The sequence below is a fragment of the Nerophis ophidion genome, linkage group LG22 (assembly GCF_033978795.1).
Source record: "Nerophis ophidion isolate RoL-2023_Sa linkage group LG22, RoL_Noph_v1.0, whole genome shotgun sequence".
NCBI lineage: Eukaryota > Metazoa > Chordata > Actinopteri > Syngnathiformes > Syngnathidae > Nerophis > Nerophis ophidion.
This window is the reverse complement of record NC_084632.1, coordinates 27,114,221-27,141,232: the sequence shown is the minus strand read 5'-3', so window position 1 is coordinate 27,141,232 and position 27,012 is coordinate 27,114,221. Positions and strand designations below refer to the sequence as shown.

General features: G+C 41.6%; 1 protein-coding gene across 1 annotated transcript in view; it reads right to left on the bottom strand.

Moving 5' to 3' along the window:
* Positions 1–246: 246 nt before the first annotated feature.
* The window catches only part of gpc1a (glypican 1a), a 99,874-nt gene continuing 73,108 nt past the window's right edge, over positions 247–27,012 (bottom strand). Inside the window, exons 5-10 of the mRNA XM_061883633.1 lie at positions 13,934–14,099; positions 13,750–13,880; positions 12,142–12,282; positions 8,756–8,886; positions 6,994–7,169; positions 247–3,021 (exon numbers count right to left, since the gene is read on the bottom strand). Coding sequence (XP_061739617.1) covers positions 2,840–3,021; positions 6,994–7,169; positions 8,756–8,886; positions 12,142–12,282; positions 13,750–13,880; positions 13,934–14,099 — 927 coding nt within the window. The 3' untranslated portion in view covers positions 247–2,839. The remainder of the gene's footprint in view (positions 3,022–6,993; positions 7,170–8,755; positions 8,887–12,141; positions 12,283–13,749; positions 13,881–13,933; positions 14,100–27,012) is intronic.

Genomic DNA, 27,012 nt, shown 5'->3' with positions numbered 1-27,012 from the left:
TAACCAGTAGCATGTCTAAGACAAATCCAATCTACATTAGTATCTGGCAAGCACATTCTGAAAAGCCTCACTGTACTTTTGAGCACCTTCTTCTTGCTTTGTGTCTTGGACAATTGTAACATCACCTAGAGGCAGTCCAGCTGAGTACACTCTGAGTCCTTGATTGTTAGTTTCCCGGTCAAATGTTTAAGCCAGTGCCTGGACTAAGGACATCCATACAAACAGACAGAAATATTCAAAACTTAGTCAACATTATACAATCGGAGTTTAATGTGTTGGATTTGTCATTTGGAACACAGAAAAACAATAAAATAACAATTGCATACACAAGTCACTTTAACTTTATGTGTACGATGGATGGGGGGGATCTGCAGTATTGACTGTTACAGATCCAAATAAAGGCAAGCCAAGTACAGGTGATACTGTATTATGTGCCTTTAAAAAGTCAACATTCTGCAGAATAAAGGAAGTCCAGCTATTTTTTTTTACAGTTCTATTTTCTGTGTACACTAGTATCTCAGCTTAAGAGTCTAATTGATTCTGTGACAGAGCGCTTAACCGAAAACACTTACAGTAGATCTTAAATAAGAATCTCCCATTTAAAATGATTTAAATCAATTTGATTGGTGATTGGCTGTCCCAAAACAGCACACTTGTGTGTACTTCTTCCTTGTCGAACACACCATCAGCAGTTTTTTTCACATATAATGGATATGAAAAAATGGCATATCTAAATATGTCATTTAGATATCATTTTAAAAATCATGGCTGGTGATGGACTCATTCCTGCTTCAGCATGGTGCAGACCAGCAGTGCTACACTCGAATGGCTTTGCCAAATTGGCTTCAAGCTTGGTCATGTTTTTAATGATTTTCTATATTTAATTCAATAAGTATCTTCCACTTCTTCTCGGCACTGTGCACTAATTAATGCAGGGAATGCTTGAAACTCAAACTTTTTGCTTGCAACTTAAGCATACTTCTTACTCAAAACATTTACATTGAGATACCATTGTATTGTCGTATTTAAAACCAAATAGAAGCACATGGTTAACAAGTCTGCATAACACCCAGCAGGTCCTGGGTTCAAATCTAGGCTGAGGCTTCTTTAAGTGGAGTTTGCATGCTCTTATTGGTTTGTTTTTACTTGATCATGTACAGTACAACTTACACTTTGTCAATTCTTGCTTGCTGAGTCATGGCAAACATACACTATATTGCCAAAAGTATTTGTTCTCTGAAGTAATGAATCATGCTTTTCCATCTGGCAATCTGATGGATGAGTCTGGGTTTGGAGGTTGCCAGGAGAACGGTACATTTCGGATTGCATTGTACAGAGTGTGAAATTTGGTGGGGGAGAAATTATGGTTTGGGGTTGTTTTTCAGGAGTTGGGCTCCAACTTTAACTTTGAATGCTCTAGGATATTAAAACATTTTGGACTACTTCATGCTCCCAACATTGTAGGAACAATTTGGAGCGGGCCCCTTCCTCTTCCAACATGACTGTGCACAAATCAAGGTTCATAAAGAAATGGATGACAAAGTCTGGTGTGGATGAACTTGACTGGCCTGCACAGAGTCCTGACCTGAACCCGATAGAACACCTTTGGGATGAATTAGAACGGAGACTGAGAGCCTGGCCCTCAGATCTCACCAATGTGCTTTTGGGAGAATGGTCAACAATTCCCATAAACCGCAACCTTGTGGACACCCTTCCCAGAAGAGTTGAAGCTGTAATAGCTGCAAAAGGTGGACCAACATCATATTGAACCCTATGTGTTAGGAATGGGATGCCACTTCAAGTTCATATGTGAGTCAAGGAGGGTGCCCAAATACATTTGGCAATATAGTGTACCTCCAAATGTTAATTGGAATTTATTTATGAAACTAGGAGGCTCTGATTAGGTGTATTTGCTGCGACAAATCTTCACAATAGGGTATCATATTTTGTCAAGAGTTGTTGAAAAAGTAAGAGGTCATACACAAATGAATCCCTTTGAGTTTATATTGAGCGTGTCGTGATACGGTCTCAGTGGGTCAATCAGAAGACTAATCATCTAAAGTTTGGCATGCCACCATAATAAGATAAAACTCATGGATGCAAAGACACTAGTCTGTGCTCTGTTTATAAGTGTGTTAAAAGCTGAAATCCTTGGATGAACTGTAAATATCGCCGTCCACACATGGCATACATTTACGAAGAGTGATTATTTTTCTGCAGCAATACAAATAAACCTGTTGTTCAGCCACAAAATCTCGACAGTTACGTCACAAGTTATGTGGGGAGGTAATATGATGAAAACTCTATGTACATCCATGGCTCGTTATGTTGCCAGTCTGATATAGTCAATGTATGCAAACACACTATACAGTGGCGGTAAGACACACACACATTTACATCTTACACAATTGTGTTCAGGTACACACCCTTGACACCAGATTAAAAAAAAATACACTGAAATGAAAAAGCCTTGATGGACGCATCACGTACAGCAAAGGGCCAACTCAGCATTGAGCTCAGTCACTACTGACAGGAGCACAGTGGACCTTGTAAGAAGTCAATAAGTCATCACCCACATTCCATTCTTCATCCTTCCGCTGTCTCTCTTCCCTGTCTCCGTTTTGTCTTGTTCTCCTCATGAGTTGCTTCCGGGAAATTCCTTGAAAGCAGCTCAACAAAAAAGAGGCCATCAAACTGTAGTCAAACAGGGAAAAATCAGGAGCCAGTTTTTGCTTTTTCGGGAAATCCAACTTCATTCCACTGAACACAATTCACCCATCCCACGGTCCAGTCATTCTCTGGACTTCAGGGTCGGGCAGACGGTGCGATAGATAGCGCGTCATCGACAAAGGAGCAGGACAGCCAACGGGAGCAGCGGTAGGCGGTTACACAGGAGGCTTTGGCACCCGGCTGCACCAATGACTTGGTTGTTGTCTGGGGGGTAGGCGTACAGGCCTGGTCTGCTCCGAGGACACTGACCACTGAGGCACATACCACTTCCTGAACCGCTGATGTCATCACCTAAGCGGAATAGTTATACAGTACATTATATTCATATAGATCTTTTTTGTACACCATGGTTATTCAACTAAGTTGTTTTATGGGCCACATTTCCAGAAAGCTCAGAACTGTTCCCTTCACAGTCAGTCTTATTTTGGATATTCCGAAGAACTGCAGTACACATTTGATTTTGGTCTATTTATTTTGTCAGAGTTTCAGGAGCACTATGCTGTTTTTAGAACTTCTGCAAATAAGCTAGTCAAAGATCCTTTTTATGACAGAGCTCTATAGGGGTGTAACGGTACACAAACATTTCGGTTCAGTACATACCTCGGTTTACAGGTCACGGTTTGGTTCATTTTCGGTACAGTAAGAAAACTAAATTTTTTTGGTTATTTATTTACCAAATTTGTAAACAATGGCATAACATACATATACACACAGGCTCCATTGCCAGGGTTAATGTGGTCAACATGTATAAAATAAAAAATAAAAAAGATAAGGCTCAGAATGGTGTCTTAAGAAAACCTTTCTACATATAAAGCGCTTTTTTTTGATTGATTGATTGTTTGAGACTTTTATTAGCCTGGCTAACTTGACAGTAAGGGGATATATGGGCTCATTGTTCTTCCACCATAGAAGTGGGTCAAAATCTAGTTTTGCTACAAAAACATTTGTTATTGCTTTAACCCTGCCTGACTCGCAGAGGAGAGGCTGCTTGAATACAGTGGTGACGCTTCGAATGGGTTAGCATGTCTTATGAGAATTGCGTATGTGTGGCCCTTAAATATGTGACAGCATGTGACGTTAATGAGTGTGTGGGCGAGCGAGGTGAGGGCGCTTAGCGCGAGTGCGGGAGTGGCTGGTGTTTTGTTGGATTGGCTGTGTGCAAGACCTCAATAAAGCCACGATTTGAAACTAATCGCCGGACTCTTCATTTACCCTGGAGCCCGGAGCAGTGGAGACCCACTGCCGGGTAGAGTGAAGGGTGTTGCCCCAGAGAGTGTCTCCTCTGCGCAGGAAAGGTGCAACACATGTTTGACGTGATGTCAGAAGCAGCTGCTGAACAATATTGGCAAACCTCCGTCCTCCATTGTTGTATCGTGCAGCCAAAGTGTTCCCAAATGGGAGATCTTAACGAGGCAGGAGGGTCTTCCAGCTCTGGCTTTTACATGTTGTCCTAGCCCGGTTGCTGCTAGCATGTGTACTCGTTCGGTACAACTCCGAACCGAACCGAAACCCCCGTACCGAAACAGTTCAATACAAATACACGTACCGTTACACTCCTAGCGCTCTGGTGTTTTTAGGAATCTGCTGCAAAAATTCGGTTCTCTTACAAGTTTTTTGAACTGAACTCGCAGGCCACCGGTTGATTATCTTAACTGGGGAAAAAGAGAGAACCTACAATAGAACCTTGAGGAACACTAATAGTATGAGTAACAAAGTTGAACCAATGACTACTGACTGCATCAGAAGTAAACAAGCTGCAGAAACACTTTAGTAACATCAATCACGTTACAGAAAAAAATGTGTAACTGCCAAAAAGGAGAGGACTTGATGGGTTGCCGAGGAGAACGCCTCAGTTATGTAAATCACAAGTTTGATCCCAGTGTGCTTGCAAGGCTAAAATGTCAATGCAAGATTCTGCAAATGTATTTACGGTCGTCCAAGTTCCTCAATATAATTAGGAATGTGCCAACCAATCGTACCGTCTGATTTTCGTAGGTGATCTGCTTTGCCCATTAATGCTTTTTAATGAAGATCACAAACGCTGATCCTCTCTGGCTAACACTGTATTTATTTTTAGACCACCAGTTGACAAGTGGCTAACAGCTAATTATGTACTGTATCTCCATACACAGTGTGAAGACATTCCCCTCAGTTAATATTAATCACATTACAGAAAATAAACTGCATTTCTTAGTATCTTGATCATGTAACGTTATCACTGGAGGATGTGGCTTAACATGTTATATACCCAGAGCAGGCATGCTCACAGTTAAACACGTATTTCTCTAACCAATAAATAAGTGCTTCGTAAAGTTTGAAAAGTGTAGATGGAACCCTATTACTGGGGCTGTAACGGTACGTGTATTTGTATTGAACCGTTTCGGTACGGGGGTGTACCGAATGAGTTTCTAAGCTAAAGTCTTAACAAGCTGCTTTGCTTCTTCTGCCTCTGTCTCAGCCCCAGCCTTGTCCCACCCACAAAACCATCTGATTGGTTACATATATAGTATAGCGGTAACAGCCAATCAGCAGTGCGTATTCAGAGCGCATGTAGTAAATGCTTCAGCTTCGAGCAGATAGGTGTTTAGCAGGTGAGCAAAAAGCAGCGTATTCTCCCCAAATGATAATAAACACCTCCCAGTCAATTACTACTAACATCAATATGAGCCCGTTGACCTTCTAGAAACTTAAACTGCAGCTCGGCTCGCTCGCAGTTCTGGCTTGAGGTGAAGGCTAATTATCTTTTAGTGTAACGTTAGCTCATTTTGCAGTGTGTGTGTGTGTGTGTGTGTGTGTGTGTGTGTGTGTGTGTGTGTATGTGTGTGTGTGTATGTGTGTGTGTTTGTTTGTTTGTTTTACGGACAGAAAAGTTTTGAATGACAGGTTCCCTGCTATCACATGTTGATAAAAATATAACATTTACATAATAACAATCAAATACAGACTTCCCAAATGCTGCGATGAATTAAGCATGATGAGTTCACTTGAAACTGTTTAATGTTGCACTTTTTCTGTAAAAGTAAAGGTTTGTCATTTTAATTAATCCGAGCAAAAATTTGAGGCAGTTTAATGTTGATTAACGTTGGCAGAATTATTATAGTGTTCCCAATGTTAAAAGGATAAAGCGATTGTTTACAAATTTGGTAAATAAATAACCAAAACATTTTTATTTTGTTGTTTTCTTACTGTACCGAAAATGAAATGAACCGTGACCTCTAAACCGAGGTACGTACCAAACCAAATTTTTTGTGTACCGTTACACCCCCACCTGTTACAGCAGAAAATAAGCAGATATTAAAATGAAATTAATACATGGATTAATAAGAGTCTAGAGAGAGGATAATACAACTTTTGTTGGTGTTGATACCTATAAATATCAGTATATGATCAATACTACAGTGATCAAGTCAATATTTTTACTTCCTCAAAGGCAATAACTAAAGGATTTAAACAGGTAGCGGGGTCGGATTGGTGCACATGGTCGAGCGTCTGCGCCAGCAACTTAAGGGTTCCAGGTTCGATTCCAGCTTCTGCCATCCGAGTCATGGCTGTTGGGTCCTTGGGCAAGACACTTCATCCTTGTTCCTGATTAGCCGTGTTAGCGCCTTGCATGGCAGCTTCTGAAAGCAGTGTCTGAATGGGTGAATGTAATGTTTTGGGTACCGATCCAGGTATAGTACATTACTTTATAGACGATTGGGGAGTCTTTTTTATTGAGTTTAGTAATTAAGGACTATTATCTTTGTTTTGCTCAAACAATATGTAATAAAATAGAAGAAGTAACTTGTTTAAATGTATTGATATTGTTAAACTGTCAATAGGACTCATTATAAAAATTAAAAAAAAGAACAAATAATCCATCTTATCGGTAATGGTATCTGTCATTTTCACTCATGAATGATCGTAATCGTAATCGGCAGCATAAAACCCTGATTGGAAAGGTTCAAGACATGGTGTTTTCCTAAAGTTCAGACCGTTGAACCAATGAATTAGCTCTCTTCATGATAGTTTGATACATTATTGTATGTCTGTTTAATTAGGACCTCTGTAATGATGGAGCGTCATATAAGCAGGTAGGAACGGCAGATCAGTGAAGAAGTAAAAACATTCTTTGGTATCAATTTGCAAGTGTGGAAAAGTTCTGTGTAAACAAGCATAGCAGCTTTATGTTGGACTACAGAATATGTAAATGTTTCACAATCCCTCCGCAGTGAAAGCAATAGAAAGATTAGCTTCTTTGGAGAAGAAAAACAAATGACTCACTTGCATCCTGGAAATCCACATCGTTGCCTTCCAAAGCATTTTTTAGTCTGTTGCTCATAATTTTGAGTTGCATGATCTGTTGACGGATTGTCATATCTGGCTTGGTGATGTCAAGTTCTACCTCTGGATTGTTGATCTGGCTGGCTAAGCCATCACCCATCACTTCAGGAAGGTACCTTTATGAAGGAGCACAGAGGAATGGGACTTAAAAGAGTGTGGGAAATGAGAAACAGACCGGACACAATTTCTGATAGTTTCTTTAATTTTGACTGTCACACCATTCCAACACACCAGCTTAGTTTTATTTTGTTTACTATTTGTTTTGCGAGGATGCAATTAGACTAGATATTAGTGCTGTGTCTACTCTAAAAATGTGTCATATTATTTGTGTGAAATCAATTGTTTTTCTATTTCAGCTGTTGATTTAATTTCCAGACTTCAACTTCCATGATTTGAATTTGTTCTGTTTTTTCTACTGTTTTGGAATTCCTTGTATTGAAATCTGTAACATTCTCAGTTTCTGCTTTGTAAATAATGATCACATACATTGGGGTGGTGTAGATCTGTGTGCAGCAGTATTCGTTTTGACAGCAAATTTTAATGTACCATATTTTCCGGACCATAGGGCGCAGCAAATTATAAATCACACTGCCAATGAATGATCTATTTTGGAGCTTTTGTCAAATATATGGAGCACCGGATTTTAGGGCACATTAAAGGAGTCATATTATTTGTTTTCTAAATTGGAACCACTTCCTTGTGGTCTACATAGCATGTAATTGTGGTTCTTTGGTCAAAATGTTGCATAGATGATGTTTTACAGATCAAATTCAAGCCGCTTTCTGACAGTCGCTTCAGGAATTGCCGTTTTTTGGACGTCTTATTTACGTGGCTCACCTTCGGCAGTGTCTTCTCCCTGTCATCTCTGTTGTAGCGGTGTAGCGTGCAAGGACGGGAGTGGAAGAAGTGTGAAAAGATGGAGCTAGCTGTTTTAATTACATTGAGACTTTACTCAAATCAAAAACGGAGCAGCATCTCCTCATCCGGAAACAACGACACCGGAAATGTGTGCCGTGAAAAAACGTTCGACCGGAACTATCTTAACAAATAAAGTTCCTTGGGTGAATAATGTAAACTCACCACATCGGTATGTTTTAGCGCTTTAATGACAGATATAATTAAGAACTTTACACTACTTTATATTAGAAATGGCAACAGCGGAGGATAAATGTCCCATAACAAGAAGATAGAGAAAAAGAAGAAGCTTATCAACTACGAATCGCCATGGACTACAAAGGCGAACGAGCGCAATTTTTCAGGACTTACGCAGATCCCAAATACAGATCAACAGGTATCAGAAGGTAAGAAACTTGCTTTTGCATAATATTGCGAAACAAAACACCAGATAATATGTCTTACCTCATACACACATCATAATAATACTCGTATGTTGACGCACAGTACAAGCCATCAAGCATTTTCATGTTTGCATAGTATGTATATATTGTTAATGTTGTAAATACAAATCTTTATATATCTAGAAAGGGTGGTCCTGAAGAGGTAGGCAATTTTCAGAGGTCTCAAGAAAGTAAGAAACACAAGAATGTGTGTGTGTTTGTGCGTTCGTACGTGTGTGTGTGTGTGTGTGTGTGGGCTGAAATACATGCAAAAGTGTTTTAGCAGAACATGATTTTATGCTGGAAAAAGATATGCCAAAATAAAGTTGAACAAACAGTATTCTAAGAACATGTCCCTTTCTCACCTTGCCTTGGTCATTCCATTCCAGCATTTGTCTTGATTGGCGCCGCCTGCTGCCAATTTACTGCAAAGTGCTGCAGGAAGTTGCAGCCAGTACTGCCTCATCTCCCTTAATTTACTGGAGAGATCTGACACCTGAGAATGACACCATAAGGAAATGCATACATTTATAGTATGAGCGATATAACCATACATGTAAAGAATACCATACATATATTCATCATCACCCCCCAAAAATGGAGGGGGGAACTGATACAGGAAGGTATATATGTGCTACCATCTTCTGGCAGTCATGATCGACATAACATTGTTTACGTTATTTGTATAAAAAAAAAAATGTTTAGGCTTCTGCAGTTAGGCAGCACGTAGTACTGAGTAGCAGACTGGCTTAGTAGTACAAGGTTAGCGTTTCCACAGACTTTAATGCTAATTTCTGTTTCCTGTCAATAGGATCGTCGAGGATATGTTAGCACGAAACTAGCAACGTAAGAGCCAGCCTTTATCTTGTTTGGTTTAATGGCTCCATGCCTCCTGCTATCACGATATAATTCACAAAATATTATTTGCCATATGAATTTTCATAGAACAATTTCAAAACGGGCAATAAAAGCTTCTAATTTGGTTGCTGGCACATGCAGATAACATATTGCGTAATTTCCAGTTGTATTATTATCTCAAAACAATTGTTCATTGACTTGTTAATTTACTGTTAATATCTGTTCTTACACGGTTCCATCTACACTCCTGTAAAAATGTAATAAGTATGTTTGGCTGCTTTTTATTAGTTTTGCGAATAACAAATGTGGGATCCAATACCGAGTACTTACAGAGGCAGTATTGTTCATAATAATGCTTACACTGGTACTTCAAATACTCAAGAACATTTATGTTTTGACCAGACAAAAACACAAGATAGCGTCAAACAATATCAATCAAATAATACAATTGTTTAATATTTCACTTTTTCATACGATATTTGGAGTAAAATAAAGTCAGTGCAAAATAACTACTGTAAAAAGAAAAACAAATAAATGCTAATAATTGCTCAGATTTAAATCTGTTGGATTTGGACCTTACAGTCCTGCTCCTGTATGCCCAGGAATATATTTATTGAGTATGTAAATAATAACAAAAACGACAAAAATGCAGTAATGAAAAATATCGATGTAATCCCTGGAGCATCAACCGTATACTGACACTATACCTGGAATAATTACTGTCGTTATTTTTAACAGCTCGCCCACCTGTTTACGTGCAAGAGCTCTAGCTTAGCGGTTACAATGGCTTATTGTCTTCTCCTACTGTGTGTCTAGTGTCCTCGTCCTCCAGTGATACTGTTACTTTAAGAAAGACAGTTTAATTTCATCCATGGTCGCGAGATGGCACCGTGAAGGGATGTTAGTTGTTAGCTTGGACTGCGTTGAGGATGCGTTCGTTGCAGCTTGTTGTTGTCAAATTGCAGAACACAGTGAGAATGTGTCATCAACCTGAATGATCACGATAGGACAACAGTATTTGAAGCTCTATCATCAGCCATATTTAAAATCATTTATATCGTATATTGTCTACATCACACAACCTTAATAGCAATAATTACAAAATAGAGCAAAACCACATTATGTAACAAGACCAAGATATGTGGATACTAATAACTATCAGCTGTCTCTTTAAATATGTTTTAATATTGTAGCTTTAAAAAAAATACATGCATCATAGTCAATTATGCAAATCATCCGATGGCCACGGTCCTGTACCCACAACAAAATTGCCCTGAAAGAGTTAATGTAAATCAAGCTTTATCTATTAAAATGCATTCAATTTAATCCAAATCATTGATATGTTTACATGTTTTTTAAGTGTACATCAAATATTTGAAATTTTGACAGACATGTGTATAGACTGTGGGAGGCGAAAAAACAAGCACAAAATGATAGTTACACCAGAAAGGTCTTTTTCTGTGTGGAAGGCTCTCTCTTAGTGGCACTCATCGAGGGCGGAGGCTCCCATTTCCTCTCACTTATCTTTCCTTCTTGCTTCTTTGTCTTGTCTGGTCTTAACTTCAGTGTTGCCTCTTTTTGCACTGCTCTCCAAATCTAAACATTGGAACTAATTAACTTGCCTCTCAACGAAATTGACGATATTTTGGGTTTGGAGGAGCCTGCTTGTTTTGACGGAGCAGATGTTGCTGGACACACGACAGACTCTTGGGAGAAGAAGGAGTGACGCGTGCTTGGCGACCCTCTCAGTCAAGGACGTGAAAAAATCCACCTATTCGGAATTATGACAACAGAACATCTGTTGATTGGAGTAAGTGTTGCTGTGGTTTGTCAACAAATTGGAAGTTGTTGGCAGTCTTCAAAGTTCCCCAAAGATGCCACAAATGATTGGAGGATGCAGGCATTTTGTGATTTGTACAAAATTGGACTGTCTGCCCTGCAGGATGAATTTGAGGACCAGTAATAGACAATCTAGAGTGAAAAGCTAATTTTATTTTCACTCGCAAACAGAACATTCTAACTTGGATTGTTTCCCTGGCTTCGAGACTCTCCCGAAAGACAGTGGGGCAAAGACACAACAAACTGCCTTCTTGTCTCTCTTGGACACACATCTGTTGTTGTTGACTTTGGACTGACTGGCGGCTGTAATCACACAAAGGCCGTGGAACAAAGACACGCTGTAGGCTGACACACACACACATGCATCCACGAAAAATATACGCCACACACACACACACACACCCCCATCCAACGCTCTCGACACTTGAATCCCTTTGGGGTGATGGATGGCTGACGAGCGCTTATACAGCAGCAGCCGGCCCCCGTAGCTCCCACTCCCTTCCCTCTGTTGCAATTTGTGTTGATTATATGTAACTTGATTATGTGTGCTATGGCTATGAGGTTTTTTTTTCCCTTGACCTGAGTCTGGACCCCTCCCTGGAGTCCAGTCTTTGATTGAATATTTTTTTACTCTCCTCCCCCGGTCGCCAACGTTGACCTGTTTCTCACCTTTTTTTATTTTGTAAGGGGCGCCGGAAGTTCGCTGACCCGTCAGCGATCCTTTTTCTGTCTCCCAGTAATGTTTGTCTGATCTTGAATGGGATTGTGCTGAAAATCTAATTTCCCCCCGGGAATTAATAAAGTACTTCTGAATCTGAAGTCAGATTGTGAGGCACATGCACTAACCCCTGTTTCACCATGATGCCCAGATTCAAACTCTATCCATCCATCCATCCATTTCCTACCGCTTGTTCCGTTTGTGTTTGCGGGGGGTGCTGGAGCCTATCTCAGCTACTCATAACCACCCAAAAGGCGCCCAGCAAACCAGATGCTAACAACATGGTAACAAGTGTTGCTATCTTTGCTCAGTAATAAATTCATTATATTCACACACCTGCATCTCCAGTCTGAGACCTGCAGTGGGAGAGGGTTTGTATTCTGAGGCGGTCAGAGAGCCGCTCTTCTTTTTCTTTGGCTGGTGAAGCGGAGGACTCCCTGTGCCGGGTTCGCCTGGAGTTCCACATGTTTGGTACACCTACACATTTCAAATGACATGAATTAATTAGAACTTAGAACTATATGTGATCTTGGTGTTTCAGCAAGAATATACAATTTTCATGGGCAACAACATGCAGTATATAAGATTAGCCACTAGATGTCACCATCTAGTCATTCGTTGTTGTTTATTGTGCTTTTATTTTTAAAATCCTCTTCTAGCATACAATCACAATATAGTTTTTTTTGTATTGTTTTGTTTTATTTATAACTCTTAATGATATTTTACATTAGAACCAAACGTAAGATTGAAAGTATTTAGACAGTGGTGAGACTGTTTTCTAATTTTGCATTTGAAATCAAGCAATGTTTAGACTTTCGTTTTTTTTTAAAGTGGTTAAACAGGAAAAGACATACATTTTATGCGCGATTACTAAAGTTTTAAGGGCTTGTATATGGAGGCTTATGAAATGTTATATTCTGCTAAGGCCAAATCAGGCACATACTTTCCCTTACTGGAGACAAAAGTGAAGACAGCAAAACAATATATATATATATATATATATATATATTGTTTTATATATATATATATATATATATATATAGATATATATATATATATATATATATATATATATATATATACATCTATATCTATATATATATACTATATATATATATATATATATATATATATATATATATATATATATATATATATATATATATATATATATATATATATATATAGATATATATATATAATATATATATATATATATATATATATATCTATATATATAGATATATAGATATATATATTTACAACCACACTGTTATTATTTATAATTATTGTAATTGACTAATCAGATTGGAAACTCCTTGAAAGACAAGGTACAGGTACTCTGCATAAAACTGGAACTATGTGAATGTGATACTTGGTCCAAATGCAATGTATTCATCAAGTGACATATATATATATTGTTTTATATATATATATATATATATATATATATATATATATATATATATATATCTATACATCTATATCTGTATATATAGATAGATATATATATATATATATATATATATATATCTATATATATATATATATATATATATATATATATATATATATATATATATCTATATATATAGATATATAGATATATATATTTACAACCACACTGTTATTATTTATAATTATTGTAATTGACTAATCAGATTGGAAACTCCTTGAAAGACAAGGTACAGGTACTCTGCATAAAACTGGAACTATGTGAATGTGATACTTGGTCCAAATGCAATGTATTCATCAAGTGACATCATCCTCCAAATTATTCTGTGTAACATTCTGTGACACAAAACATGGCCAAAATTTAAAGTCAAGTCTAATCCCTAATCCATGTTGACCGCGCCAAAATAAAGACTTAGAAGTCTTGGCATTTCTGCAAGAACAAATAATTTTTGGCTGATATAGTTTCAGATACTGAGAAAGTATTCTTACTTTGGCTGTGTATGTGTCAAAGTTTTCCTGTAGTGTGTGGACAGCCTCAAAGATTTGAGCAGGAACGGCAGAGAGAACCACATCGAGGCTGGGCTCTGTGCTGAAACTGGACGCCACCCGGATCATGGTATCTAAGCAGAGGAGAGTATTTAACAAATGGGTTTCCATTTTTTCGGTTGTTTACCAATAAGATTTTGCCATTCAGGATGCAGATCAGCTTGGTTAGCCAGGCAGCCCTTCATGACGTTGGAGCAGTAGTTGGCACATGGTTTGACAGAGGCAAGGCCGCGGCAATGGGGACAGTAAACCAGTTTCATCAAGGCCTTCACACATTCTGGACTCAGAGAAACCTGTGGGAGAAGGAGGGCAAAGTTAGTACAAAGGGGAGATCAATATCACTTAATAACATTATACATGATATAGCATGTCAACATAAGCACAGGTTCACCAGTAGTGAATTAGTGAAGTGAATTATATTTATATAGCGCTTTTCTCTAGAGACTCAAAGCGCTTTACATAGTGAAACCCAATATCTAAGTTACATTTAAACCAGTGTGGGTGGCACTGGGAGCTGGTGGGTAAAGTGCCTTGCCCAAGGACACAACGACAGTGACTAGGATGGCGGAAGCGGGAATCGAACCTGCAATCCTCAACTTGCTGGCACGGCCACTCTACCAACCGAGCTATGCCACCCAGTACACGGCAACATTTACCCAGAGCACCTTGAATAGAGAGTTGGTCAACTAAACAAAAGTAACATATTTGCTACCAAGGACATTTCCTGAAAAATTAAACCAAAATAATGTGTATATAAATTGTTATAAACATCCACCCACATTAAAACATGCTTTTATTTTGTCAATGTATAATTTTGCAGTCTTCATTAGCTTTGGACCAACAATTACGGAGAAACTATGACTTCTCCACATATTTCTCCTTAATAACTTAGATATGGTACACCGACATATTTGCTTTTTATATTATTGAAGTGTTTTTTGCCACTTTATGTTGTATGTTTTTATATGAGTTTCCTTGTTAAATCTATCATCTATTATTACACCCAAAATTTTCTTTCTTTTAGTCATTTGATGTCTGTCTATTTGGGCCCTGCAATGAGCTGGCTACTTGTCCAGAGTGTACGCCGCCTTCCGCCCGATTATAGCTGAGATAGACACCAGCGCCCCCCGTTACCCCAAAGGGAATAAACGGTAGAAAATGGATGGATGGATGTCTGTCTATTTGTATTCATGTTTGACTTTCTCTTCTGCTGCTACCAAATTGCATTACTGTACTTTTACTGAGATTCAAGGATTGTCTGTTTTTGTCAAACCATCTTTTTAATTTGTCCATTTATTCTGTTATCATTTGTATTAGCTTCTGTGTGTTCTCTCCTGAACAAAACACAGATGTTGTGATGTGTTGTTTACATGGCACAAAATGCTGTAATAGGTGGCTCTTGATTGTTGATGACCAACCTTCACTTCCCATAGGTGTCTCCTTTTCGGGTTGCGAAGAAAGCGATGTACAAAAAAAAAATTAAAAAAATCACACTTTTCGAGGGTAGAGCAGGCTCAGGCTGGACAACAGGGCGATTTTACACATTGAAAGAAGCAGTAAAAATGGATGGAAAAACTAACACGGAAACGCTGCAAACACAGAGCTTCAGCTCAACCTTGGTAGCAGTCATGGCGCCCGGTAGTGCCTTTTGAACAATCATGTAGGAGATGGTTGAACAATCATGTAGGAGATGGCTCCTCTCTGAGCTGCTACCTTACCGTGGTAGAGGAGTTTGCGTGTCCCAATGATCCTAGGAGCTATGTTGTCTGGGGGTTTTCATGCCCCCTGGTAGGGTCTCCCAAGACAAACAGGTCCTAGGTGAGTGATCAGACAAAGAGCAGCTCAAAGACTTCTATGGAATTACAACGAAATGAACCCAGATTTCCCTCACCCGGACGTGGGTCACCGGGGCCCCGCTCTGGAGCCAGGCCCGGAGTTGGGGCACGATGGCGAGCGCCTGGTGGTCGGGCCTGTTCCCATGGGGCCCGGCCGGGCACAGCCCGAAGAGGCAACGTGGGTCATCCCTCCAATGGGCTCACCACTCATAGGAGGGGCCGTAGAGGCTGGGTGCATTGTGAGCTGGGCGGCAGCCGAAGGCAGGGCACTTGGCGGTCCGATCCTCGGCTACAGAATCTAGCTCTTGGGACGTGGAACGTCACCTCACTGGGGGGGAAGGAGCCTGAGCTAGTGCGCGAGGTAGAGAAGTTCCGGCTGGATATAGTCGGACTCACCTCGACGCACAGCAAGGGCTCTGGAACCAGTTCTCTCGAGAGGGACTGGACCCTCTTCCACTCTGGCGTTGCCGGCAGTGAGAGGCGACGGGCTGGGGTGGCAATTCTGGTTGCCCCCCGGCTCAAAGCCTGTACGTTTGAGTTCAACCCAGTGGACAAGAGGGTAGCTTCCCTTCGCCTTCGGGTGGGGGGACGGGTCCTGACTGTTGTTTGTGCTTACGCACCAAACAGCAGTTCAGAATACCCACCCTTTTTGGGTACACTCGAGGGAGTACTGGAAAGTGCTCCTCCGGGTGATTCCCTTGTCCTACTGGGAGACTTCAACGCTCATGTTGGCAACGACAGTGAAACCTGGAGAGGCGTGATTGGGAAGAATGGTCGCCCGGATCTAAACCCGAGTGGTGTTTTGTTATTGGACTTTTGTGCTCGTCACAGTTTGTCGATAACAAACACCATGTTCAAACATAAGGGTGTCCATATGTGCACTTGGCACCAGGACACCCTAGGCCGCAGTTCCATGATCGACTTTGTAGTTGTGTCATCGGATTTGCGGCCTTATGTTTTGGACACTCGGGTGAAGAGAGGGGCGGAGCTTTCTACCGATCACCACCTTGTGGTGAGTTGGCTGCGATGGTGGGGGAGGATGCCGGACAGACCTGGCAGGCCCAAGCGCATTGTGAGGGTCTGCTGGGAACGTCTGGCAGAGTCTCCTGTCAGAGAGAGTTTCAATTCACACCTCCGGGAGAACTTTGAACATGTCACGAGGGAGGTGCGGGACATTGAGTCCGAGTGGACCATGTTCCGAACCTCTATTGTCGAGGCGGCTGATTGGAGCTGTGGCCGCAAAGTTGTTGGTGCCTGTCGTGGCGGTAATCCCAGAACCCGTTGGTGGACACCAGCAGTGAGGGATGCCGTCAAGCTGAAGAAGGAGTCCTATCGGGTTCTTTTGGCTCATAGGACTCCGGAGGCAGTGGACGGGTACCGACGGGCCAAGCGGTGTGCAGCTTTAGCGGTCGCGGAGGCAAAAACTCGGACATGGGAGGAGTTCGGGGAAGCCATGGAAAACGACTTCCGGACGGCTTCGAAGCGATTCTGGACCACCATACGGCGCCTCAGGAAGGGGAAGCAGTGCACTATCAACACCGTGTATGGTGCGGATGGTGTTCTGCTGACTTCGACTGCGGATGTTGTGGATCGGTGGAGGGAATACTTCGAAGACCTCCTCAATCCCACCAACACGTCTTTCTTTGAGGAAGCGGTGCCTGGGGAATCTGTAGTGGACTCTCCTATTACTGGGGCTGAGGTCGCTGAGGTAGTTAAAAAGCTCCTCGGCGGCAAGGCCCCGGGGGTGGATGAGATCCGCCCGGAGTTCCTTAAGGCTCTGGATGCTGTGGGGCTGTCTTGGTTGACAAGACTCTGCAGCATCGCGTGGACATCGGGGGCGGTACCTCTGGATTGGCAGACCGGGGTGGTGGTCCCTCTCTTTAAGAAGGGGGACCGGAGGGTGTGTTCCAACTATCGTGGGATCACACTCCTCAGCCTTCCCGGTAAGGTTTATTCAGGTGTACTGGAGAGGAGGCTTCGCCGGATAGTCGAACCTCGGATTCAGGAGGAACAGTGTGGTTTTCGTCCTGGTCGTGGAACTGTGGACCAGCTCTATACTCTCGGCAGGGTTCTTGAGGGTGCATGGGAGTTTGCCCAACCAGTCTACATGTGCTTTGTGGACTTGGAGAAGGCATTCGACCGTGTCCCTCGGGAAGTCCTGTGGGGAGTGCTCAGAGAGTATGGGGTATCGGAATGTCTTATTGTGGCAGTCCGCTCCCTGTATGATCAGTGTCAGAGCTTGGTCCGCATTGCTGGCAGTAAGTCGGACACGTTTCCAGTGAAGGTTGGACTCCGCCAAGGCTGTCCTTTGTCACCGATTCTGTTCATAACTTTTATGGACAGAATTTCTAGGCGCAGTCAAGGCGTTGAGGGGTTCCGGTTTGGTGGCCACGGGATTAGGTCTCTGCTTTTTGCAGATGATGTAGTCCTGATGGCTTCATCTGGCCGGGATCTTCAGCTCTCACTGGATCGGTTCGCAGCCGAGTGTGAAGCGACCGGAATGAGAATCAGCACCTCCAAGTCCGAGTCCATGGTTCTCGCCCGGAAAACGGTGGAGTGCCATCTCCGGGTTGGGGAGGAGACCCTGCCCCAAGTGGAGGAGTTCAAGTACCTAGGAGTCTTGTTCACGAGTGGGGGAAGAGTGGATAGTGAGATCGACAGGCGGATCGGTGCGGCGTCTTCAGTAATGCGGACGTTGTATCGATCCGTTGTGGTGAAGAAGGAGCTGAGCCGGAAGGCAAAGCTCTCAATTTACCGGTCGATCTACGTTCCCATCCTCACCTATGGTCATGAGCTTTGGGTCATGACCGAAAGGATAAGATCACGGGTACAAGCGGCCGAAATGAGTTTCCTCCGCCGGGTGGCGGGGCTCTCCCTTAGAGATAGGGTGAGAAGCTCTGCCATCCGGGAGGAGCTCAACGTAAAGCCGCTGCTCCTCCACATCGAGAGGAGCCAGATGAGGTGGTTCGGGCATCTGGTCAGGATGCCACCCGAACGCCTCCCTAGGGATGTGTTTAGGGCACGTCCAGCTGGTAGGAGGCCACGGGGAAGACCCAGGACACGTTGGAAAGACTATGTCTCCCGGCTGGCCTGGGAACGCCTCGGGATCCCCCGGGAAGAGCTAGACGAAGTGGCTGGAGATAGGGAAGTCTGGGCTTCCCTGCTTAGGCTGCTGCCCCCGCGACCCGACCTCGGATAAGCGGAAGATGATGGATGGATGGATGGATGTAGGAGATGGTCTAAAACCGGGAGTGCCATACTCTTTCTACACACAGCTCTGATTCCACAGTAAAAGGGTGAGAAAAAAATAGGTTACAATACAAAGTAATAATATACTGTGGTGGGTAAATTACTCTGAAAAAGTAATTAGTTAAAAAGGTAATACAGCTGAGGGAAGAGTGGATCGTGAGATCGAAAAGGAAATCGGTGCAGTGTCTTCAGTAATGCGGACGTTGTATCCATTGTGGTGAAGAAGGAGCTGAGCCGGAAGGCAAAGCTCTCAATTTACCGATCGATCTACGTTCCCATCCTCACCTATGGTCATGAGCTTTGGGTCATGACCGAAAGGACAAGATCACGGATACAAGCGGCCGAAATAAGTTTCCTCCACCGAGTGGCTGGGCTCTCCCTTAGAGATAGGGTGAGAAGCTCTGCCGTCCGGGAGGAGCTCACAGTAAAGCCGCTGCTCCTCCACATCGAGAGGAGCCAGATGAGGTGGTTCGGGCATCTGGTCAGGATGCCACCCAAACGTCTCCCTAGGGAGGTGTTTAGGGCACGTCCGACCGGTAGGAGGCCACGGGGAAGACCCAGGACACGTTGGGAAGACTATATCTCCCGGCTGGCCTGGGAACGCCTCGGGATCCCCCGGGAAGAGCTGGACGAAGTGGCTGGGGAGAGGAAAGTCTGGGCTTCCCTGCTTAGGCTGCTGCCCCCGCGACCCGACCTCGGATAAGCGGAAGAAGATGGATGGATGGATGGATGGTAATACGGCTTCCTCCCACCTCCAAAGAGAGGCACCTGGGGATAGGTTGATTGGCAACACTAAATGGTCCCTAGTGTGTGAATGTGAATGTGAATGTGAATGTTGTCTGTTTATCTGCGTTGGCCCTGCAATGAGGTGGGAACTTGTCCAAGGTGTACCCCGCCTTTCGCCCGATTGTAGCTGAGAAAGGTTCCAACTCCCCCCGCGACCCTGAAGGGAATGAGCGGTAGAAAATGGATGGGTAATTAAATCAGTGATGCAATTGTTTTTTTCATAAATGTAATTATTATCATGTACAGTAATTAAAGAGTTAATTTGTTTTTTAAAAACCTTCAAATTCTGGTGTGTGCATACACTGCCAACCTTGAGACCTCCAAATTCGGGAGATGGGGTGGGGGGGGGATGGGGGGGTGGGAGGGTGTTGGTGGTAGCTGGTGTGTGTATTGTACTGTCCCGGAAGAGTTAGTGCTGCAAGGGATTCGGGTATTTGTTCTGTTGTGTTTATGTTGTGTTACAGTGCGGATGTTCTCCTGACATGTGTTTGTTATTCTTGTTTGGTGTGGTTACACGGTGTGGCGCATATTTGTAACAGTGTTAAAGTTCTTTATACGGCCACCCTCAGTGTGACCAGTATGGTTGTTGATCAAGTATGCGTTGTATTCACTTAAGTGTGTGTGTAGAAGCTGCATATATCATGTGATGGGGCCGGCACGCTGTTTGTATGGAGGAGAAGCGGATGTCACGAGAGGTTGTAAGGGCTGCTAAAGGCATTGCCTTGAAGGCATGCCCCCAATATTGTTGTCCGGGTGGAAATCGGAAGAAATTCGGGAGAATGGTTGGCAATCGACAGGGTTGGCAAGTATGAGTGTGTGTCATTGAGCGATGTTTTATGAGGATTAAAGTTATTCACAATCCTGAAAAAGCCAGTTTTACAATGCATCTGGAAAGTATTCCCAGCGCTTCACTTGTTATATTACAGCTTTCCTCCAAAAAGGAATACATCCTTAAAATTTGACACACAATATACCCCATTATTAAAATGTAAACATTTTTTTTTTCATCATTTGCTACTTTTTTTAAATTACATAAAAAATCGCATGTACATAAATACTCACAGCTTTTGCTCAATACTTTGTTTACAATTGCAGCCTCACGTGTTTTTGAATACAATGCCAAAAGCTTAGCACACTTTAGGAAGTTTCGCCCATTCCTGTATGCATCACTTCGTTAGCGCCATCATGGTGGATGTAAAGTGTTGGTTTTCATCCAGGATGTCTCTGTACATTGTTGCATTCATCTTTTCCTCTATTGTTATATCACCAAGATGATTCCCAAGCGAGGTCACCGCTTCTGCTCACTGCTCCCTTCACCTCCCAGGGGGTGGAACAAGGGGATGGTTCAAATGCATAGGGTAATTTCACCACACCTGGTTAATTTAAAAAAACAAATTAAAAAAAACAAAAAAACCTCTTGCATTTTCATTAAGTGGTATTGTGTGTCAAATTTCAAAGATATTCCCTGCTGTAACATAACAAAATGTGGAAAAAAGTGAAGCACCATTAAATACTTTCCAGAGGAACTGTAACTGGATGTCCATAAACACACCTGGCATGAGTGTTCATGGTGAAGAAGCAGGTATTACACTGGAGATACTGTCGACGCAGTAAGGTCAGATTAAAGTTGTGCGAGAGACTTTGTGTGTCCCTGTCAGGAAGACACAAGGGTAATGTTGTTCTGTCTTAAAATAGTCATTAACTAGATTACCCCTTACTGGTAAACAATAAAGACATTACGAATGTCAGTTAGAACATAATGTTTATATGACACAGTATCCTGAGCAACTGGAAGTTTACTATTTTGTCTTAGGATACTTTTGATAGCTCTCAAGGGGTTAATAATAGTTCCTCCTTAAAAACTTTAGAGCTGAACTGCACAGTTTGGGGGGTATTTTGGATATAATTTAAAATCCTTAAAAAAAAAAAAAAACATTTTTGATTTGTTTGAATGGAATACAGGCTTCACGGTGGCAGAGGGGTTAGTGCGTCTGCCTCACAATACGAAGGTCCTGCAGTCCTGGTTTCAATCCCAGGCTCTGGATCTTTCTGTGTGGAGTTTGCACGTTCTCCCCGTGAATGTGTGGGTTCCCTCCGGGTACTCCGGCTTCCTCCCACCTCCAAAGACATGCACCTGGGGATAGGTTGATTGGCAACACTAAATTGGCCCTAGTGTGTGAATGTGAGTGTGAATGTTGTCTGTCCATCTGTGTTGGCCCTGCGATGAGGTGGCGACTTGTCCAGGGTGTACCTCGCCTTCCGCCCGATTGTAGCTGAGATAGGCGCCAAAAAGGGAATAAGCTGTAGAAAATGGATGGATGGATGGATTGAATACTCATTGTAACAAAAAAGAATCATGTTTAATTTGAAAATCTTTTTTTTTTACATCCCTAATAAACGCTAACGGTAAGGACCTACTTTTAGCGGCGCATTGATCACACAGAGGTAACTAACTTATGATGCTATATTGACGCCATCAGCCAATGAGAGGCTTTCTCGCTTATGAGCTAGTAACAGTTGCTTCTAGATTATAAATCATGTGGCCATAAACAGAGAAGATAGTAAATTTGACTTGAACCGGAGATGGCAAGAAAAACACAAAAAGACGCTAGTTTTGCACCCACCTTTTTGTTTTAACCCTTCACAAGGATTATCAATCAATCAATCAAAGTTTACTTATATAGCCCTAAATCACGAATGTCTCAAAGGGCTGCACAAGCTACAGGTCGATGGACGTCGAGTGGATCTACCATAATAGTGTGAGAGTCCAGTCCATAGTGGATCTAGCATAAGAGTGCGAGAGACAAGTCCATAGTGGGGCCGGCAGGAGATCATCTTGAGTGGAGATGACCTATTAATTGTTCATCTAAACGGGACGTTATGAACACTACATCAGTTGGGATCTCAGTGAAAGCAGACATTTTACAGTAAGTAATGTTTCATTATGTTTGTTGTATCTCAAGATGAGTAGTAATCAGTGTTGTTGAAGGAAAACACGTGATGCGTCTATGAAATGAATGCACCACGGTACGCACTAAAATGAACAACACATGTAAGTAATACATGTGAATATGTTTGTTATTACATTACATACATACTTACAGGGTGCACATAAAACCTTGATGGAGGTGTTTGGATGTGTTTATAGGTGAAATAGAGCAACTTTCAAAGGCTCCATTGTTAGCTGACCTTTGTCAGCGTTCATTTACGAGCTAGAATGCACACAAAAATAAAAAATAAAATACAAACCCTGTTTCCATATGAGTTGGGAAACTGTGTTGGACGTCAATATAAACGGAACAGAATGATTTCCAAATCATTTCCAACCCATATTTAGTTGAATATGCTACAAAGACAACATATTTGATGTTCAAACTGATAAACACTTCTTTTTTTTTGCAAATAATCATTAACATTAGAATTTGATGCCAGCAACACATGACAAAGAAGTTGGGAAAGGTGGCAATAAATACTGATAAAGTTGAGGAATTTTCATCAAATACTTATTTGGAACATCCCACAGGTGTGCAGGCTAATTGGGAACAGGTGGGTGCCATGATTCGCTATAAAATAATAATAATAATAAATTAAATTTATATCGCGCTTTTCTAAACACTCAAAGCGCTCACAGAGAAGTGGAACTCAACATTCATTCACACCTGGTGGCGGTAAGCTACATCAGTAGCCACAGCTGCCCTGGGGTAAACTGACGGAAGCGTGGCTGCCAGTTTGCGCCTACGGCCCGTCCGACCACCACATATCATTCATTCATCATTCATTCACCAGTGTGAGCGGCACCGGGGGCAAAGGGTGAAGTGTCCTGCCAGAGGACACAAAGACAGCGATTTTTTGGATGTCAATAGGTGGGAAGCGAACCTGCAACCCTCAGGTCTCTGGCTGGCCACTCTACCCACTACGCCATGCCGCCCACGTAGCTTTCGTGAAATGCTCAGTCATTCAGAAACAAGGCTTGGGAAACGGTCACCACTTTGTGAACAAATGTGTGAGCAAATTGTCAAACAGTTTAACAACAACATTTCTCAATGAGCTATTGCAAGGAATTTAGGAATTTCACCATCTACGGTCCGTAATACCATCAAAAGTTTCACAGAATCTGGAGAAATCACTCCAGAAGCGATGATATAGCAGACTTTCAATCTCTCAGGCGGTACAGCATCAAAAAGTGACATCAGTGTGTAAAGGATATCACCACATGGGTTCAGCAACACTTCGGAAAACTACTGTCAGTAACTACAGTTTGTCGCAACATCTGTAAGTGCAAGTTAAAACTACTATGCAAAGCCAAAGCCATTTATCAACGACACCCAGAAACGCCGCCGGCTTCGCTGGGCCCAAGCCCGGCTAAGATGGACTGCTGCAATGTGGGAAAGTGTTCTGTGGTCTGACGAGTCCACATTTCAAATTGTTTTTTGGAAAAGCTGAACGTCAAAGAGGAAAAGAACCATCATTGTTTATTTTATTTTATTCTTTTAATGAAAATGCATATATACAAGCCACATACAATTGACAATTTCATTGTTTTTTTGTTTCTTATACATTTCCATGATCAGAAAGAGGCAGACTGAAGAAAACTATTCAGGACTGTTGTAGGTGCAAAGTTGAAAAGCCAGCATTTGTGATGGTATGGGGGTGTATTAGTGCCCAAGGCTTGGGTAACTTACACATCTGTGAAGGCACCATTAATGCTGAAAGGTACATACAGGTTTTGGAACAACATATGTTGCCATCCAAGCAACGTTATCATGGACGCCCTTGCTTATTTCAGCAAGACAATGCCAAGTCACTTGTTACAACAGCGTGGCTTCATAGTAAAAGAGTGCGGGTACTAGAGTGGCTTGCCTGTAGTCCAGACCTGTCTCTCATTGAAAATGTGTGGCACATTATGAAGCCTAAAATACCACAACGGAGACCCCGGACTGTTGAACAACTTAAGCTGTACATAAAACAAGAATGGGAAAGAATTCCACCTGAAAAGCTTCAAAAATGTGTCTCCTCAGTTCCCAAAGGTTTATTGACTGTTGTTAAAAGAAAAGGTGATGTAACACAGTGGTGAACATGCCCTTTCCTAACTACTTTGGCACGTGTTGCAGCCATGAAATTCTAAGTTGATTATTATTTGCAAAAAATAATAAAGTTTATGAGTTTGAACATCAAATATCTTGTCTTTGTAGTTGTAGTGCATTCAACTGAATATGGGTTGAAAAGGATTTGCAAATCATTGTATTCCGTTTATATTTACATCTAACCCAATTTCTCAACTCATATGGAAACAGGGTGTGTACGTTCTTGTCTTACATACGGATTGTGAATGATGGACAAAATTCTCAAAAAATGTCAGTTCCCTTTTAATTTTTTCAAAGCGCTTTAGATATAATAATAATGGCTGTGTCTTAACAAAACCCATTGATAATTGCTATATTTCTATGCCTCTTTGGGTTAATTTTGTATTATTCATTTGTAAGTTATACATTTAAACCTGCATACTCCAAGGTGTAAAACAATAAGGGCCTGATCTACAAACCCCATAACCAGTGAAGATGGCACGTTATGTAAATCGTAAATAAAAACAAAATACAATGACTTGTAAGTCCTTTTCAACCTATATTCAATTGAATAGACTACAAAGACAAGATATTTAACGTTCAAACTGAAAAACGTTGTTTTTTTTTGCGAATATTAGCTCATTTGGAATTCGAAGCCTGCAACATGTTTCAAAAAAGCTGGCACAGGTGAAAAAAAAGAGTAAGTTAAGGAATGCTCTTCAAACACTTATTTGGAACTCCCTACAGGTGAACAGGCTAATTGGGAACAGGTGGGTGCCATGATTGGCTATAAAAACATCTTCCATGAACTGCTCAGTCATTCACAAACAAAGATGGGGCAAGGGTCACCACTTTGTGAACAAATGCGTGAAAAAATTGTCGCACAGTTTAAGATCAACGTTTCTCAACAAGCTATTGCAAAGAATTTAGGGACTTCACCATCTACGGTCTGTAATATCATCAAAAGGTTTGGAGGATCTGGAGAAATTACTGCACGTAACATTGAATGCCCTTGACCTTGGATCCCTCAGGCAATACTGCATCAAAAAGCGACATCAGTGTGTAAAGGATATCACCTTATGAGCTCAGGAACACTTCAGAAAACCATTATCGGTAACTACAGTTGGTTGCTACATCTGTAAGTACAAGTTAAAACTCTACTATACAAAGCGAAAGCCATTTATCAACAACACCCAGAAACGCCGCTGGCTTGGCCCATGCTCATCTCGTGTTCTGTGGTCTGACGAGTCCACATTTCAAATTGGTTTTTGGAAACTGTGGACGTTGTGTCCTCCGTAACAAAGAGGAAACAAACCATTTGGATTGTTATAGGCGCAAAGTTTAAAAGCCAGCATCTGTGATGGTATGGTAGTGTATTAGTGCCTAAGGCGTGGGCACCAATAATGCTGAAAGGTACATACAGGTTTTGGAGCAACATATGTTGCCATCCAAGCAACATTATCATGGAGCCCTTGCTTATTTCAGCAAGACCATGCCAAGCCACATGTTACAACAGTGTGGCTTCATAGTAAAAGAATGCGGGTAGTGGTCTGGCCTGCCTGTAGTCCAGACATGTCTCTCATTGAAAATGTGTGGCGCAATATAAAACCTAAAATATGACAACGGAGACCCCGGACTGTTGAACAACTTTAGCTGTACATCAAGCAAGAATGGGAAAGAATTCCACTTCAAAAATTGGTCTCCTCAGTTCCCAAACGTTTACTGAGTGTTGTTCAAAAGAAAGGCAATAAAACACAGAGGTAAAAATGGCTCTGTGCCAACTTGTTTGCAATGTGTTGCTGCCATTAAATTCTAAGTTAATGATTATTTGCAAAAAAAAATTAAGTTTCTCAGTTCCAACATAAAATATATTGTCTTTACAGTGTATTCAATTGAATATAAGTTGAAAAGGATTTGCAAATTGTTGTATTCTGTTTTTATTTATGAATTACACAATGTGCCAACTTCACTGGTTTTGGGTTTTGTACTATGATCAAAATAAAATGCGCTAAATAGCGTGTGCAATCTATAGAATTCACACATGCTAAATACAGTTGCAAAACAGTTTCAGTCTTGATAAATCACATTGCGAGCACTAAATGATTATATTTGCATCTCATCTTCCCAGTATTACGGGCATTCAAAGAATCAGCCTATATTCTGCAAACACATTAAGGCAGACACGCTAAATTGATTGCACTCTGTATTTTGCCCATTTAAGAGACACAAAATGTCTTAGTATATCATCTTTGCGTTCATTATCCAAATTTGAT